This window comes from Oreochromis aureus, linkage group 12 (assembly GCF_013358895.1).
Source record: "Oreochromis aureus strain Israel breed Guangdong linkage group 12, ZZ_aureus, whole genome shotgun sequence".
In the NCBI taxonomy this organism is placed as follows: Eukaryota; Metazoa; Chordata; class Actinopteri; order Cichliformes; family Cichlidae; genus Oreochromis; species Oreochromis aureus.
The window spans coordinates 126,818-143,941 of NC_052953.1; the positions used below are offsets into that span (position 1 = coordinate 126,818).

General features: G+C 43.8%; 1 protein-coding gene across 4 annotated transcripts in view; it reads right to left on the bottom strand.

Annotated features, from left to right (window-relative positions):
- LOC116316399 (dynamin-1-like) overlaps window positions 1-17,124 on the bottom strand; it is an 88,209-nt gene that overhangs the window by 44,090 nt on the left and 26,995 nt on the right. For all 4 annotated transcript variants that reach the window (XM_031734957.2, XM_031734956.2, XM_039620322.1 and 1 more), the window contains exons 8-10: window positions 5,469-5,604; window positions 5,289-5,356; window positions 78-216 (exon numbers count right to left, since the gene is read on the bottom strand). In XM_031734957.2, coding sequence (XP_031590817.2) covers window positions 78-216; window positions 5,289-5,356; window positions 5,469-5,604 — 343 coding nt within the window. The remainder of the gene's footprint in view (window positions 1-77; window positions 217-5,288; window positions 5,357-5,468; window positions 5,605-17,124) is intronic.

Below are 17,124 nucleotides of genomic sequence, written 5' to 3' on the forward strand. Positions count from 1 at the left end.
TCAAAGGTCACTGTAGTCAGTACTGTGTATTACCGCTTAGTACTGTGCGATGGTAGTACTCGTAGTATGTGCAGTACCTTCTGCGTGCACTGCCTGACGGTGTTGACGAGCTCGCTGATCACCATGTCGACACATTTCTGACACGGCTCTTTGAGCTGAGCGATCAGACGTTTCACGATCGTCTCGAACGCCATGTCAGGGGTGAACAGACCCGTCCTGAGCACAGGTGAGCACACAGGTGAGCGCACAGGTGAGCGCACTCACACTCCAAACAGCACACACACCCCTGTGTGCTGTTTGGAGTGTGAGTGACAGGGACTAGAAAGAGAGAGCATATTTCTCCTGTATTGGCTTCCCTTCATTGGCTTCCTGTTAAATCCAGAATTGAATTCAAAATCCTGCTCCTCACATACAAGGTCTTAAATAATCAGGCCCCATCTTATCTTAATGACCTTGTAGTACCATATCTGCCGGAGGTTTCTTCCTGTTAAAAGGGAGTTTTTCCTTCCCACTGTCGCCAAAGTGCTTGCTCATAGGGGGTCATATGATTGTTGGGTTTTTCTCTGTATTTATTATTGTGCTATCTACTGTACAATATAAAGCGCCTTGAGGCGACTTTTGTTGTGATTTGGCGCTATATAAATAAAATTGAATTGAATTGAATTGTATTCAGTTTTCCATTTCACACTACAAGCTGTGTTTCCCACTTATCTGTACTATGTCTGTGAAGGTTCCCAGTTATCCAGGTCATCGTAGTCTAAGAAGCTTGGAAAGAAAAGCGTCTGGACTTCATTAAGCTGCTTGAAGACGTTTCACCTCTCATCCGAGAAGCTTCTTCAGTTCTAGGGTCACATTGTGGAGAGTCCCAGATTTAAGCCCTGTGGGAGTGTCCCCCCCAAAGAGGGACAAAGGACCCCCTGATGATCCTCTACTTAATCACATGAGCCAAGGTGTGAAAACGGGTGTGGGTCACAATCAGCCAGGGTTTCGGGGGAGCTCATTGTGAAACCTGGCCCCACCCTATCATGTGATTTCCTGAGGTCAGATGGCCCAGGATGTGAGTGGGCGTTAAGGCGTCTGGGAAGGATCTCAAAACTGGATTATAGATGGCAGACAGTTGGTGTCGTAAGCCACCGCCTATGTTCAAAGATGGTCGCTCACAGTGGACATAGATGGCCTCTTTCACTCCTCTTTCAAACCATCTGTCTTCTCTGTCCAAAATGTGAACATTGGCATCCTCGAAAGAGTGACCTTTGACCTTTAGATGCAGATGAACTGCTGAGTCTTGTCCCGTGGAGGTGGCTCTTCTATGTTGTGCCATACGTTTGTGAAGTGGCCGTTTGGTCTCTCCAATGTAGAGGTCTGGGCATTCCTCACTACACTGTACAGCATACACCACGTTGTTAAGTTTGTGTTTTGGAGTTTTGTCTTTGTGATGAACCAGTTTGTGTCTGAGTGTGTTGCTGGGTCTGAAATGCACTGGGATGTCGTGCTTGGAGAAAACTCTCCGGAGTTTCTCTGATACACCGGCTACATAGGGGATGACAATGTTGTTGCGTCTGTCTTTCTTATCCTCCCTCGTTGGTGTCTGATCTTCTTTTCTGTGCCTCTTTGCTGACTTTATAAACGCCCAATTAGGATAACCGCATGTTTTAAGTGCTTCCTTTACGTGTGTGTGTTCCTTCTTTTTCCCTTCAGACTTAGAGGGAACATGTTCTGCCCGGTGGTGTAGGGTCCTGATTACCCCAAGTTTGTGTTCCAGAGGGTGATGGGAGTCAAAGAGGAGGTACTGGTCCCTGTGTGTGTGGGCTTCCAGTAAACTTCAATGTTGAGGTTGCCATTCTCTTCAATGTGCACGGCACAGTCCAGGAAAGGCAAACAGTTATCCTTTGTGTCTTCCCTGGTGAACTTAATGTTTTTATCCACGGCGTTAATGTGCGCAGTGAAGGATTCCACTTCTTGTCTTTTGATTTTGACCCAGGTGTCATCTACATATCTGTACCAGTGGCTGGGTACTCTCCCTTTAAAAGAGCCAAGACCCTTTCTTTCCACTTCCTCCATGTAAAGGCTGGCTACAATCGGTGACACGGGGGAGCCCATGGCACAGCCATGTTTTTGTCTGTAGAAACCCTTGTTTATTTGAAATATGTAGTGGCGAGGCAGAGGTCTAACAGTGTGCAAATCTGCTCGGGGGTGAAGTTGGTCCTGTCTTCCAAGGAGCTGTTTTCTTGTAGTCGTTTTCTGACAGTCTCCACTGCCTCCACGGTGGGTATGCAAGTGAAGAGAGAGACTACATCAAAGGACACCATGGTTTCATCTGGATCCAGGGTAAGTTTCTGGACCATGTCGGTGGAGTCGGTGGAGTTCTTGATGTGATGTGGGGTGTTCCCCACAAGAGGTGCTAGGATGGTAGCAAGGTGTTTCGAAAGGTTTTAAGTGGCTGAGTTCATGCTACTGACAATAGGTCTGTGGGACACCTTCTTTGTGGATCTTAGGAAGTCCGTAAATGCAGGGTATGGCATTCCCTGGGTAAAGGCGGTGATATGTAGGGCGGTCAATGATTTCGTCCTTTTCAAGGTCTTGAAGGCAAGCTATAACTTTCTTTTTGTAGCTGCTTGTGGGGTCTCGCTTTAAGGCTTGTAGGTATTGTTGTCACTGAGGAGAGTAGTGATCTTTGTGTGGTAATCCATTGTGTTTAGGACCACGGTGCAACTTCCCCAACCTCACACCCTGAGGTCAGATGGCCCAGGGTGTGAGGACCACTCACACCCTGGGCCATCTGACCTCAGGAAATCACATGATAGGGTGGGGCTAGGTTTCACAATGAGCTCACCCGAAACCCTGGTTGATTGTGACCCACACCCGTTTTCACACCTTGGCTCATGTGATTAGGTAGAGGGTCATCAGGGGGTCCTTTTGTCCCTCTTTGGGGGGACACTCCCACAGGGTTTAAATCTGGGACTCTCCACAATGTGACCCTAGAACTGAAGAAGCTTCTCGGATGAGAGGTGAAACGTCTTCAAGCAACTTAAAGAAGTCCAGACGCTTTTCTTTTCAAGCTCCTTAGACCACTTATCTGTACTCCAATTTTAATAACTGTACAGTATTCTGCTTTGGTAACTATTGGCCAAGATGTAAAAATTGTGTTTCTGGGAAAACATGTTTGTGTCTGTGTGTGCCTGTTTGTCTGTGTCTATATGTCAGGATGGGTCTTAGACTCCACCTCCCTGGGAACTCCCAGGCCCTCCAAAGTGTGGAGGCCTATCTCCCCTCACCACACTCCCTGCCGGTAACTGATGCCCTCAGGGGTTGGTGCATTGGTGGTTCTTGGTGTCCGGGGCTGGGCGCTCAGGTATGCACCAGCTCACTCCCGGTGGCTACTTGGCGGGGCCTGGTGCCTGTCGCTCGGTCAGGCCTCTTCCGGGGCAAAGGGGGCCCTCGGGCCTCCGGCCTCGGGGCCTGCGACTCGGTTCACTCTGGGACAGCTGGCTGCCGGCAGAGCCGGCGGGCACGCCAGTGCAGCCCCCTCTGGCTTCTGCTCCGTGGCTACTGGGTGACCCCCTCGTCTGGGGATCTCCTCAGCCCTTCCCAGGAGGGTGGCACGGATGCCCCTCCGGTGGTACTCCTTGGGCTCTCGCACTCTGGGGCCTCTGGATGTCTGGAGCCTGGATCTCCTCCATGCCTGCTTCATGCCCTGGGGGACGGGGCTATGGGCCTCCACACCCTCTAGCAGACCGTTACATGGGGAAACCTTTTGTATACAAGCGCGTTGATCCACACAGGTGTGCACATGGGTGTTCACTGTTCGTAGACATAAACTACACCTTTCTTAGCTGCTACTTCAAAGCACATTGTGCGCTGTCTGTCCTGCGTGCTGCACAACAACATTCAATATTTAGTATTTACTGCTGTTCACACTTAGCTAGATTAACGTGATGGTGTTGTGTTTAGTATGTTGCTTTGTTTTGGGGTTTTTTGCTTGTTTTCTCTTCTTTTTCTCTCAACAGGTGATCCAGGAGATTTTTTTTTCTTCTCTTTGTCTTTATAAGTGCCCTTTCTCACTGTCCCTTTTCCCCTTCTGTTTTTCTTTTCCTTCCTCTCTTTCTTTCTCCCTTTCCTATCCCCCAGTCATGTCTGTCCCATCTGTAACAACTGAAAATAAAATAAATAATAACAAAGTTTGATCAAATGGACCAATACGGCAATGCCATGATGATCCATTTGGCAAAATAAATCCACTTGGTATCCTTGTTGGTCTTCAGACAACAATTCTGACGGCTAAAGATCCAAATGGGACAGACAAAAAAAAAAAAAAATTGTGTTTCTGTTTCTGTTCTGTTTGTGTGTTTTTGCTGCTGATATAACCAAATTTCCCCCTTGTGGGACAGTTAAAGGATTATTCTACTCTATTCACACAAACAGGAAACAAGAAATCTGATGGATAGCAGGCAAGCATGTCAACGACGAGCATCACAGGTTAAATTCTGCAAGTGCAGCGACACACACTGTTATTAATCTCTGTCTCTCTTCCACAGCATGTCTTTATCCTGTCTTCCTTCTCTCACCCCAACCGGTCGCAGCAGATGGCCCCGTCCCTCCCTGAGCCTGGTTCTGCCGGAGGTTTCTTCCTGTTAAAAGGGAGTTTTTCCTTCCCACTGTCGCCAAAGTGCTTGCTCATAGGGGGTCATATGATTGTTGGGTTTTTCTCCGTATGTATTATTGCAGGGTCTACCTTACAATATAAAGCACCTTGAGGCGACTGTTGTTGTGATTTGGCGCTATATAAATAAAGTTGAATTGAATAGAAAAAGGATCAAAGCTATGTAGCACTCGTTACAGTAAGCTGTACGGACGCAAGTCTGCTGTCTGAGCACAGTTAGTGTAACTGTTTCTCTGTAACAGCGTCTCACACACACACACACACACACACACACACACACACACACACACACACACACACGTTCCCAGGATAACACTGGCAGATGTGTATGGATGAAACTCACGCTCTGATGTCAATTATTCAGCGGTTGAAAACATCTTTGAGTGGCAGCGCCCTCAAGGATGACAAACTAATAATCCATGAATACATCTGGATCCATAAAGAGGAAGAACGTGCAGAGAGAAAATGTTCAAACCCAAATAAATGGACAGGTAGCATGCGCACTGCACGCCCTGGTGTACAGTGGAGGTACTGCAGGCAGGCTGCAGATATCAGTTAGAATAAACACAGGTTTTTATTTTAACGAGGTTTGATATTACAATCAGACATGACTATAAAAAACCCCCACCTGATCCCATGGATGTTCTTGATGGCGTAGCTGATCTCCTTACGAAGAGTCTTCTCGTCACTCTCCAGCTGCACAAACACATTTATGACATCACTCGCCTGCCACAGGAAGTCCTGCTACACACTGAACTGGCATGATGTCGCACACGGTGCGATGATGTCACCTGAGCGAAATGGTTACCTTGACCAGTTCGAAGGGGAAGCGTTCGTGGAAGATGCGGTTGATCTTCGCCCCTCCCGACAGCTCGTAGGTGTCCACCTGATCCCCGGACCCTTCGATCCGCTTCTCAAAGTCCACCGCGAACTGCTGCACCATCCTGCCGTGAATGTACAGCACTGGTTATACCCAACCGACATCTGACATTTAAATCTCATACCTGTAGGCTCATCCAGTCGTGCTCCCTTCACCTGAAATCACACTTTTACTGTCTGCTGATGACTCTACTGTCACCTTGACCCTTGGCCCTCTCTAGCTTACCAACACAGCAGCTCACCAGGAACTGCACACAGCCCCTCCTTCAGCTCCCTTCATACAACTGTGGTCAGAAATTTCCGCACGGGTAGGAATGTCATTTTGGGCGTTTCTAACGAGTTCTTTAAACTCCTCCTTTTCCAGGGTGGACTCACTGCAGAGCATGACTTCTACATACAGTGGCTTGCAAAAGTATGAACTTTTCCACATTTTGTCACATTACAGCCACAAACATGAATCAATGTTATTGGAATTCCAGGTGAAAGACCAATACAAAGTGGTGTACACGTGAGAAATGGAACGAAAATCATACATGATTCCAAACATTTTTTACAAATAAATAACTGCAAAGTGGGGTGTGCGTAATTATTCAGCCCCCTGAGTCAATACTTTGTAGAACCACCTTTTGCTGCAATTCCAGCTGCCAGTCTTTTAGGGTATGTCTCTACCAGCTTTGCACATCTACAGACTGAAATCCTTGCCCATTCTTCTTTGCAAAACAGCTCCAGCTCAGTCAGATTAGATGGACAGCGTTTGTGAACAGCAGTTTTCAGATCTTGCCACAGATTCTCGATTGGATTTAGACACCAGACAGGTCAGGGATAAAGTTATTGAGAAATTTAAAGCAGGCTTAGGCTCCAAAAAGATTCAGTGAAAAAGGGGAATATTCTTTCTTCTCACATGTTCATCACTCCTACTCTCGTCTGGATTATTTTTTGGTCAGCAGCTCACTGCTGAGTGACATTTCAGACACTGAGATTCATCCTATAGCTGTCAGCGATCATGCTCCTGTATCTTTAACACTAATGCACAAGAATAATACTACGCCAAGTAAAAACTGGAGATTTAATACTTCACTGCTTAAAGATGAAGACTTTATTAAATATTTTAAAAAAGAGTGGACTTCATATTTAGACTTTAATGACACTCCCGGAACATCAGCTTCTGTTCTATGGGAAGCAGGGAAAGCTGTGATGAGAGGTAAAATAATTTCTTTCTCATCACATAAAAAGAAAGAAGAAAACAAAAATATTCAGGAATTAGAAAAACCATCAAATCCCTAGAAGAAGCCTACGCGTACCACCAAGATCAGGAAACATTGAACAAAATACATAAAACAAAACTAGAATTAAATGAGATAATTGATAAAAAAACAAAATTCTTAGTACAAAGACTACGCTTACAAAATTATGAACATAGTAATAAATCCGGTCAATTTCTAGCAAACCAGCTAAAAATAAATAAAGAAAAAACAACTATATGTGCTGTTCAAGATTCATCTGGGAACACAGTATATGACCCGAAACAAATAAACAACATTTTCAGGGATTTCTATAAAACGTTGTATTCACCACAAATAAACCCATCTAAAAAGGAAATTGATCAGTTTTTAGACAACATAACTCTCCCAAAATTATCAGACACTCAAGCAATGGCACTAGATTCGCCACTGACACCAGGTGAACTCCAGGAAGCCCTGATAAGTATGCCCAATAATAAGGCTCCAGGCCCAGATGGCTTTCCTGCAGAATTCTACAAAGAATTCTGGACGATTCTAGCACCAGTTTTATACAGAACGTTGTTGGAAATCAAAGAAAATGGCAGACTTCCATCAAATATGAATTCTGCAAACATTAATCTCTTACTAAAACCAGGCAAAGACCCTGTATATCCCTCAAGCTATCGTCCAATATCCCTTATAAATGTAGACCTCAAAATAATCTGCAAAGCTCTCTCAAAGAGATTAGAGAAAATAACCCCCCTCTTAATTCATCCTGACCAAACTGGTTTCATAAAAGGTAGGCACTCATCAACAAATACACGTAGATTACTTAATTTGATAGACTACTCATACAGTAAAAACCTTGAAACTACAATATTTTCTTTAGATGCAGAAAAAGCGTTTGACAGAGTTAACTGGAAATTTCTATTTGCAACTTTACACAAATTTGGTTTTGGATCCTCTTTCATCAACTGGTTAAAAATATTATATAATTCCCCAACAGCTTGTGTGAGAACAAATGACCAGACATCCTCCAGCTTCTGTCTCCTGAGGGGCACCAGGCAGGGATGCCCACTCTCCCCTTCACTGTTTGCAATTTTTATCGAACCACTAGCAGCAGCAATTAGACAGAATTCAGTAATTAAGGGCATAAAATGCAAGAATGTAGAACATAAAATCAGCCTTTATGCGGATGATGTGTTACTCTTTCTCCAAAATTCACAAACCAATATCTCTGGGGTGATTGAACTGATAAACTCTTTTGCAAGAATATCAGATTACTCAATTAACTGGTCAAAATCTACAGTCCTTCCGATTAATTGCTCCTTCCATAATTCCTCTTCTACTCCACTGCAATCGGAAATATAAAATATTTAGGTATTAATGTATCTCCCAAGCTTGCAGATCTAACTAAATTAAACCATATCCCACTTTTAAAGAAGGTAGAAGGTGATCTGGCCAGGTGGAAATGTCTCACCCATATCACTCATGGGAAGGGTTGCCGCGATAAAAATGATGGTATTACCAAAAATAAATTATTTATTCTCAATGATCCCAACTAAAAACCCATAAGATTGGTTCAGATCTCTAGATTCATATATGTCCAAATTCCTTTGGAAAAATAAGCCCCCACGTATAAGCTTAAAAACACTACAAAAGACCAAGGATAAAGGAGGATTAGAACTACCTAACTTTCAGCACTACTTCTTAGCCAACAGGCTTCAGTTTATCTCAGGATGGCAAAACATACCCTCTTAGATGAACCTTGGCTAGATGTAGAACAAGCACTTTGCAATAATCTAGAGATTTCAGATCTACCATTTATCAGCTCAAACATCCAACGACATGAATGCTTCAAAAGCATCAACATCAGCTCTTCTCTGACAGCGTGGTGGGAGTTTCTGAAGTTGACAGAGTCTTCATTAATCCCATGCAAACGCACACCTATCTGGAACAACCCTGACATATTACAAAACAATAATATGATAAACTTTTCAGATTGGAGTAGTAAAGGAATCAAATACTTAGAACATATACTAGAAGGAACAGAATTTATTTCATTTGACAGACTAGTTACACAATATGGGATCAACAAGAAACGATTTTTAGAATATCAACAAATTAAATCCATAATAAAAAAAAAAGAGATTTAAACCGGGTCAAGTTGAACTACAAACGCCACCAAGTGTGGTTCAATTTCTTACTCTTAAAACCCCAAATTACTATCCAAAATATACAGAATGCTTTCTAAAACAGATGAATCAATATCACTTCCTATTGCAAAATGGGAAGCGGATTTATCAGTTAACTTTGACCAAAACTTCTGGTCTCAGATTTGCTTAAAAACCTTTCATCTAATTAGAAATCCCAGTCTTCAATTAATTCAATACAAAATACTACATAGAGTGCACTATACAGGCCATCGGATGTTCAAGATGGGCTTTACGTCTACCAACAACTGCTCACACTGCCAAACCAATTCACCGGACAATTATATCCACGCTCTTTGGTTCTGTCCACCAGTTCAGAAGTTTTGGCGCGAGATATGTGAAGACTTATCAAAGTGTCTGAAATGTAACATTCCAACTTCCCCTTTAGTATGTTTGTTGGGCAGCTTAGATAATGTCACTCCGGAAAAGAATATAGCCCATATGGTTTTCACTGCCCTATGCATAGCCAAGAAAACAGTCCTCATGAACTGGAAAAATAAAAATAATCTTAATTCTAACCAATATAGAAATTATCTATTAGATTACATTAGTCTTGATACAGCCTCTGCCACCACATCAGATCAATTGCTCTGGGCTCCTTTGATCAGCTCCATCACCTAGTGGGGGTGGGGGGTCTTAGTTTGGTCCCACCTTCACTGTTGTGATTGGTGTGGGGGTAGGGACGGGCTTAGGGCATCAGGGGGTTCCCCGGGAGCATCTTCCTTGGGGGGCTCAACCCGGGATAACGGTCATGGCCAATTAGGGGCTCTGTTGGCTCTTAGGTGACGGTTTCCTCGTGGCTGCGTGCAGCAGGGCTAGGGAGGGTCTGTGCTGACGGACGTGGGTTACTGACCTGGTAGCCTGGCTGCCCCTGGGTGGGTCCGGGATGGGCGTGAGGTTCTGGGGCACTCCGCCTCTGGGCTGGGGCCCTGGCCAAGCCTCAGGGGCTTGGGTCCTGGTTGGTGTGTTGCCGGGGTTGTGGGCGGGTGGGTGTATGGGGGCCCAGTCCTGGCGCAGGGTGCCGCCTGTGCATCGAACCACCTGGGGGGCTCTTCAACTGGTGGGGGAGGTTGTCAAATCCTGCAGGAGATTTCCTCTCTTCAGGAACTCTCTGCAGGAGGGGAGATACAGGAGAGGTGGAGGAAGATCTCAGCCTGGGCGCCTATTGTCTTGTGTAGTCTGGAAGATGAGTGGATGATGGGGTGGGTGCAGTTTTCTCTGTGGTGGGGTCGGGTGGACTGTCCCGGGCTCTGTGGGGCTGGGCGGCGTTGCTGCACTGGGCCCCGGTCCGGATGGGCCTGGGCCCCCCTTTCCCTGGCGGGTTGCAGAGTATGGGGGTGCCTACTGGGGTCAGCGGGGGAGCTGGCCCCAGGGAGGGGTCACTTGCCCCTCCCTTCCTTCCCTCCCCATCTCCAGCTGCCTCCCTCTTCCCGCTCCACCACAATCACCCACACATGCAGGGCCTTGGGGTAGGGGTGTGTCACCAGGGTGCAGAGGAGACATCCCCCCTCTGTCCCCTTCTGGCTGCCTCTGCCTCAATTTTATCCCACAACTTAGACATTCACATTACTCACACTCTCATTACACATACATATAGGATCTTGGGGTGGGCACGCCACACGGATTCCAAATTACCATCAGGGTGTACACCTCACCCCTGAAATGCGCTGCCCACCTCTCAATTTTAAATACACGTAGACATTGAGGGCTAGCAGGAGGGCTATACGCTTACCTGCTGCTCTGGCAGGTAGCTCCATGCCCTCCTGGGTTTTAAATGCACCTTAGAACACACATACATCAACACTACATAAGAGCGGGTGGAGGGAGGTTTGAGTCTTCCACACCCCGTTCTCTGCGGCCTGCTGGAGCGGGGGGCTAGGAGGAGGAGTTGGCCGTCCAACTGGGGTCTGGAATGTGGGGCCTCCCTGCTGCTGCGGAGTCGGGGCAGTCTGCTTCTCCCCACCGCAGGGAAAAGGGTAACATCACCTGGGTCTGGGCGCAGTTTCCCCCTCCAGGGGCAAGGGTACCTAGACCCGGGGCTTAGAGTACGCTTGGGGAGTGTGATTGTGTGTACAGCGTCTCTTTATGTCCGTCTCCACGTTGGGTGAGTGTTGAGTAATTGTATATGAGAGCATGAGGGTGGGAATAGATGTTTGTATCTGTGTGTGCCTGTTTGTCTGTGTCTTTATGTCAGGTTGGGTATCAGACGCCACCTCTCTGGGGACATCTCAGGCCCTCCAAGGTTTGAGGCCCATCTCCCCACCACTTCCCCTGCCGGTGGCAGACGCCCTCAGACATCGGTGCGTTGGTGGTTCTTTGTGTCCGGGGTGGCGCCCAGGTACCCACCGGCTCACTCCTTGGCGGCTGCTTATCGGGGCCTGGAGCCTGGGGCTCGCTCGGGCCACTGGGATGGGGTGCCTCGGCCTCTCAGCCCGGGGCTCGGTCACTCAGGCACAGCTGGCTGCGGCGGAGCTCACGGGCACGCCACTGCAACCCCCGGCTTCTGCTCCGCGGCTGCTGAGTGACCCCTCATCTGGGACTCTCCTCAGCTCTTTCTGGGATAGCATGCTGCCCTCTGTTGGTCTTCCTTGGTCTCTTGTGTTCTGGGGCCTCTGGATGTCTGGAGTTTTGATCTCCTCCATACCTGCTTCATGCCCTGGAGGACGGGGCAGTGGCCCCCACACCCTCTAGTAGATCATTACATGAAGGAACCTTTTTAAAAACAAGCTGTTCATGCTCACAGGTGCACACACGGGTGATCACACACACAAACTACACCCTTTTGGCTCCTACCTCAAAGCACACTGTGCGCTGTCGATCCCACGTGCTGCACAATAATGTTTAATATTTAGTATTTACTGTCATATTCCCATATATCATTGTGATGTTGTTTATTACTCTCGTTTTCTTCTGCTTGCTTTCTTTTTTTCTTTCTCAACAGGTGATCCAGGTGATCGATATATGTATTTTTTGTCTGCTTATTCTGTTGGTTTTTGGTTTTGCCCTTCTCCCCGTCCCTCTTCTCAGCTGTTTTTCTTTCCTCTTTCTTTTTCTCCCCTCAAAAAAAAAAAAAAAAAAAAAAAAAAAAAAAAAAAAAAGAAAAAGGGGAATCTGTCCATAGGACAACTATTAGTCGTGCACTGCACAAAGTTGGCCTTTATGGAAGAGTGGCAAGAAGAAAGCCATTGTTAACAGAAAACCATAAGAAGTCCTGTTTGCAGTTTGCCACAAGCCATGTGGGGGACACAGCAAACATGTGGAAGAAGGTGCTCTGGTCAGATGAGACCAAAATGGAACTTTTTGGCCAAAATGCAAAACGCTATGTGTGGCGGAAAACTAACACTGCACATCACTCTGAACACACCATCCCCACTGTCACATATGGTGGTGGCAGCGTCATGCACTGGGGGTGCTTCTCTTCAGCAGGGACAGGGAAGCTGGTCAGAGTTGATGGGAAGATGGATGGAGCCAAATACAGGGCAATCTTGGAAGAAAACCTCTTGGAGTCTGCAAAAGACTTGAGAGTGGGGCGGAGGTTCACCTTCCAGCAGGACAACCACCCTAAACATAAAGCAGGGCAACAATGGAATGGTTTAAAACAAAACATATCCATGTGTTAGAATGGCCCAGTCAAAGTCCAGATCTAAATCCAATCGAGAATCTGTGGCAAGATCTGAAAACTGCTGTTCACAAACGCTGTCCATCTAATCTGACTGAGCTGGAGCTGTTTTGCAAAGAAGAATGGGCAAGGATTTCAGTCTGTAGATGTGCAAAGCTGGTAGAGACATACCCTAAAAGACTGGCAGCTGGAATTATTCCTTATGACAGAAGGTTTCAAGGCCAAAAATGCATGTAACAGATTCTCATTTTCTTGTAATATCTGAAAAAACGACTTGTTTAGCATGTGGCTTCAATGCAACATATGCTAACATTATCCCCCAAGTTCACCCTGTGAGGTCTAAGGTCAAAATTGAGTTTTTGGGAAATAATGGGAAGTTTTTCATGTGTGCCATCTTCTTTGTTTCCTGGTTGCCAGGACTTGAGAGAGCCATTTAATATAAACAAAAACCCTTTTTGAATAGTTTTAGTTTTAGTGTCAGGGCTTGGGTTGGGGATCAGGGTCATCATAACTAAGAAACTACTCTCAGAATATTAATATTAATATTAATATTAATAACGAACTGAGACAGGACTCACATATTCCCATATCATGCCTGATCCTTCTGACTTCATTGCAGCAAATGTCACTTTAACAACCCACTCACACAATATTCATTCCCAAATTTTGAACTGTAAATTTCCAGATTGTTTTATTCTATTTAACTTAATATATATAATTCACTCACTTATTGCACATAATGTCCTCTTTGTATATATGTACTTACTTACTGTATATAATGTTTTTCCCTCACTAATTTGCACAGTCGAGGAGCGTATCAGGTCACATTTCACTGCGTGTTATACTTGTATAACTATGTATGTGACAAATAAAAAGATCTTGAATCTTGAATCTAATGTGTTTATTCAATAATGGCATTCCACCAGGAAAAAGCAAGGCAAGCAGTGTTTGCCTAGTTTAATCTAAAACATGATCTCTATCCTTTTTATCCCAAACACTATAAAAGTGTTTCACCCATACGCATACATCCTTTACATTACTGAGATCTTATTGCTGTAATAGTAATAAGCTCCACTTTAGCGAGTAGAACAGATGCAGCCATCAATTTCAGATTAGAAATCAGTAATTATGTGAGTGACCAAATGTGCAATGTTCAACCACCTGTTTTTTAAACTGTATTTATGTTATGCTAACATAGCTGTGTAGCTAGCGATCACGTAGACATCATTATATACCAGCTAGCCCAACTTCAGTAACCCTACAAACGCCACTGCTGTTTAGTTTCCTGTCTTCATTTATGTTGGAAGTGATAGCAGAGCTGTACATTTGAATTGTTTCAGAAATCTCTCAGTCAGAACATGCTATATCATGTTTAGGTGGAAACTAGCGAGCTAACTTCCTGCTAACTTCTAACTCGATTAAATTTAAAAATCCTGTTTTCATGGATGCCTGGATGTTAAACTTCATAGTTACACCTGGTAAAGCAACAGCGCTGATCATTTTATTAAAGATGAAAGAATTCAGACAGTTTGTAACTCTCAGTGATGCTGCAGTGTTTGACTTTGGGACCTGAAGCAGCCGGAGTTTTGACTCAGATTATCTGCGAGGCTCCTGACAACAATCCATCAAGCTTGGCTCAGTAGCTTACCAAAGTTGTACTAAAACATTTTTGACAGATTTTTTGAGCCATGTACCACATAAAAATCGGTTCGAGGTCAGTAAGAACAACCAGAATTAAGCGCACGGATTATAAAGGCGCACTCATCGATTTGTGAGAAAAATGAAAAGGATTTTTAAGTGCGCCTTATAGTGGAAAATATGGTACTTTATTCTCTGCCTTAGTGCCTCAATCCCAAATCACTTGACGAAATATTTTTGCAATGAAAATGAGACAAAACGTAAATCAAAACTACAGTTTGAAAATTAAAAGTATTGCAAAAAGTGGATGAAAAACAAACAGAAAAGTTGAGGACAGAAAAATGTGCAAATCTCAGTTTTGGTCACTCTTGAATCACACATTTTTGGTTTACACATTTAGTAAGATTTCTAAAATTATATTATGAATTTAGTGAACTAAATACACTTTCAATAATGTTTACTGGTTTTTATATCAATAATTCAGCACACCTTTACATTTTCTCACCTCAGTTATTTGTACAGAAATACGGCATCTGTACAATATTTATTTGCTCCCAATTTAGAATCTTAATTCATCTCTTATTAGGTGTAAAAGATGGGCATCATAAAATGTTTACAACAGATAAAAACAATCACTTAGTCAAAGTATTCATCCAATATCATTTTCCCATTATAAAGCATCACTCAAAAAGCTACTGAAGCACTACATCAGCAGCATAATTACAACACAATAGCAGACGACCATGGCAATGCTGCAGAGGGAGCTGTTTGAAATATTGCACTGGATCGCACCTTCAGGGGACTTTCGCTTTCCTCAGCTAATAAGGCTATAAAGCACACAGTGTCACACACACACAAACACAAATGAACAAATGAAGCTGGAAGCGTGTTCTGAATATTCATTCAATTGCAGGGTAAAACACGCTACAATAAAACATTATCAGCTTTATCTTGACAAGGCCGGGTACACTGAAACACAAACTAATGCATGCCCCTCTATCTTTGATGCATGCATTATTCTGTGAATAAACCCAGACCAGTTTCCAGTCCATTTATAAAAACATAGTTAAAGAAGTCGTGCCTAAATGAAGGAAGCAAACTGTGCCTGACTATAGTCATGTGCCTCAAAGTGAAAAAGATTCACTTATTATGTAGTTAGAAGGTGCTAATAGGGGCTCATCGCTGATGATGTGGTACTTGTATTTTTATTGTATTGTAATTCTGGCATGTGTATCATATTTATTATTCAGTAGATGTGTTATGTCAGAATGAAGTCGCAACTATGGCAAAGCAAAACAGAGTTGACCTCTATCAATACATTCCCAGGCCCTTGAGCCTTTCTAATATTAACCCTCAAGTTTCAAACATCAAACAGTTTCCAAAAAGTGTCTCCGCTAGGCTGGTTTTAAAGCCAACATTTTCACAAAAGATGCAGTATGTGTGTAGCTTAATACCATCATTAGAGGCTAGTACACATTGTTCAGAAAGAAAATTAGTTTGCATCAATAAGAAGCAAGCACTTTATCCAAAAGACATAACTGAGACAAACATCACAGTGCAGGAAAAAGTCTCTAAGGAAGAAACAAGCAAAGAGTCTCTTTAGGATGTGACGCTACAACCGAGGTAGCAAGAGACAGCTCGAATTATTTGTCACCCGGCTCACGGTAAAAAGTAATGAATAACAAAAGTCACGCTATTCTTCCTGGCTATCGTAGCCAGGAAGAAGGGGTTGTTCACATGGCTGGTCACCCACATGATGGAAAGACTTGCTGTCCCTGGAAACTTCTGCCCAGACATAATAGACACCAAAAAAAGTTTTGCAAAGCTATATTGAAGTTCAGGAGTTGACGATTTTATAACAAGAACTACTTGCAAGACACAGTCATCATCCACTCTTGAAAGGTCACATCTAAGAGGGTTTCCACCTCATCTTATGGAAGAAATGTCCAAAATATCTTACATTTCTTTACCTTTATTTTATGTCATAAGGTTATTTCAAATCAATCCTTTTTGATTTCTGTATGTTTTCAATATGCTTTTTTTGTCAACCCAGAGTCACTAAATGCTGATTTATCAGATCGTTAGGTTCTATGATTCTCAAATATCATAGGGTTTCCAGTACAGTCTACGTGTTTTACAGTTCCAACTGAAATTTGTGTACTGTGCTTAAAAACAGGTCTATGCCATTTAAATAAACCCTCACCAATTCTGCCAAGAGGAGTGGTCACATAGCCGCCAGAATTGTGCCAGAAACTTGTTGATGGCTAGCTAAAGTGTCTGATGGTCAGGGCCATTTAACCAAATCTTAATGGGGGTGTATGTATTCTTTTTCCCAGTAGGTATACTTTTAACCCTGTGTGTATTAGAGAAAAACCTAAAAAAAATCTAATTTGTTCATTCAAGTCTTGCTTTTGAAAGTCATTAAAGCATGCATGTATCATGTACAATCATTCAACCTTGGAACTTTTGACCACAGCATCAAGTCTAATTGGTTCCCAATTCATTCTTCTGCCCAACAGCAACCCCTTGAACAAAACATTTTGAGTCATCCTCATCTGCCTACTTCTCAAAAAGTATCTACTTAATTGGGTCACAGACAGGAGGCTGGGTGGGTATGATGATGCTGAGGTAGAAAAGTTGCATTTCATGAAAACAACAGAACTGGTCAGCAACACAATGTGGGAGCGATAGTGTGATATATGCTCTTAATGTATATGTGTACATGTATATGTATATAAAGGAGCAGTGAACAAGACACTAGGTCTGGGCTGCTCTTAAGCTTTGACTGCACTGTTATAAATAATATACAGTTTTGCTTGTGTGCATACTTGCATATCTATCTTTGTGGGGACAAATATAGTTTGTACTCTTTAAGAGTTATAGATGATTCTGATT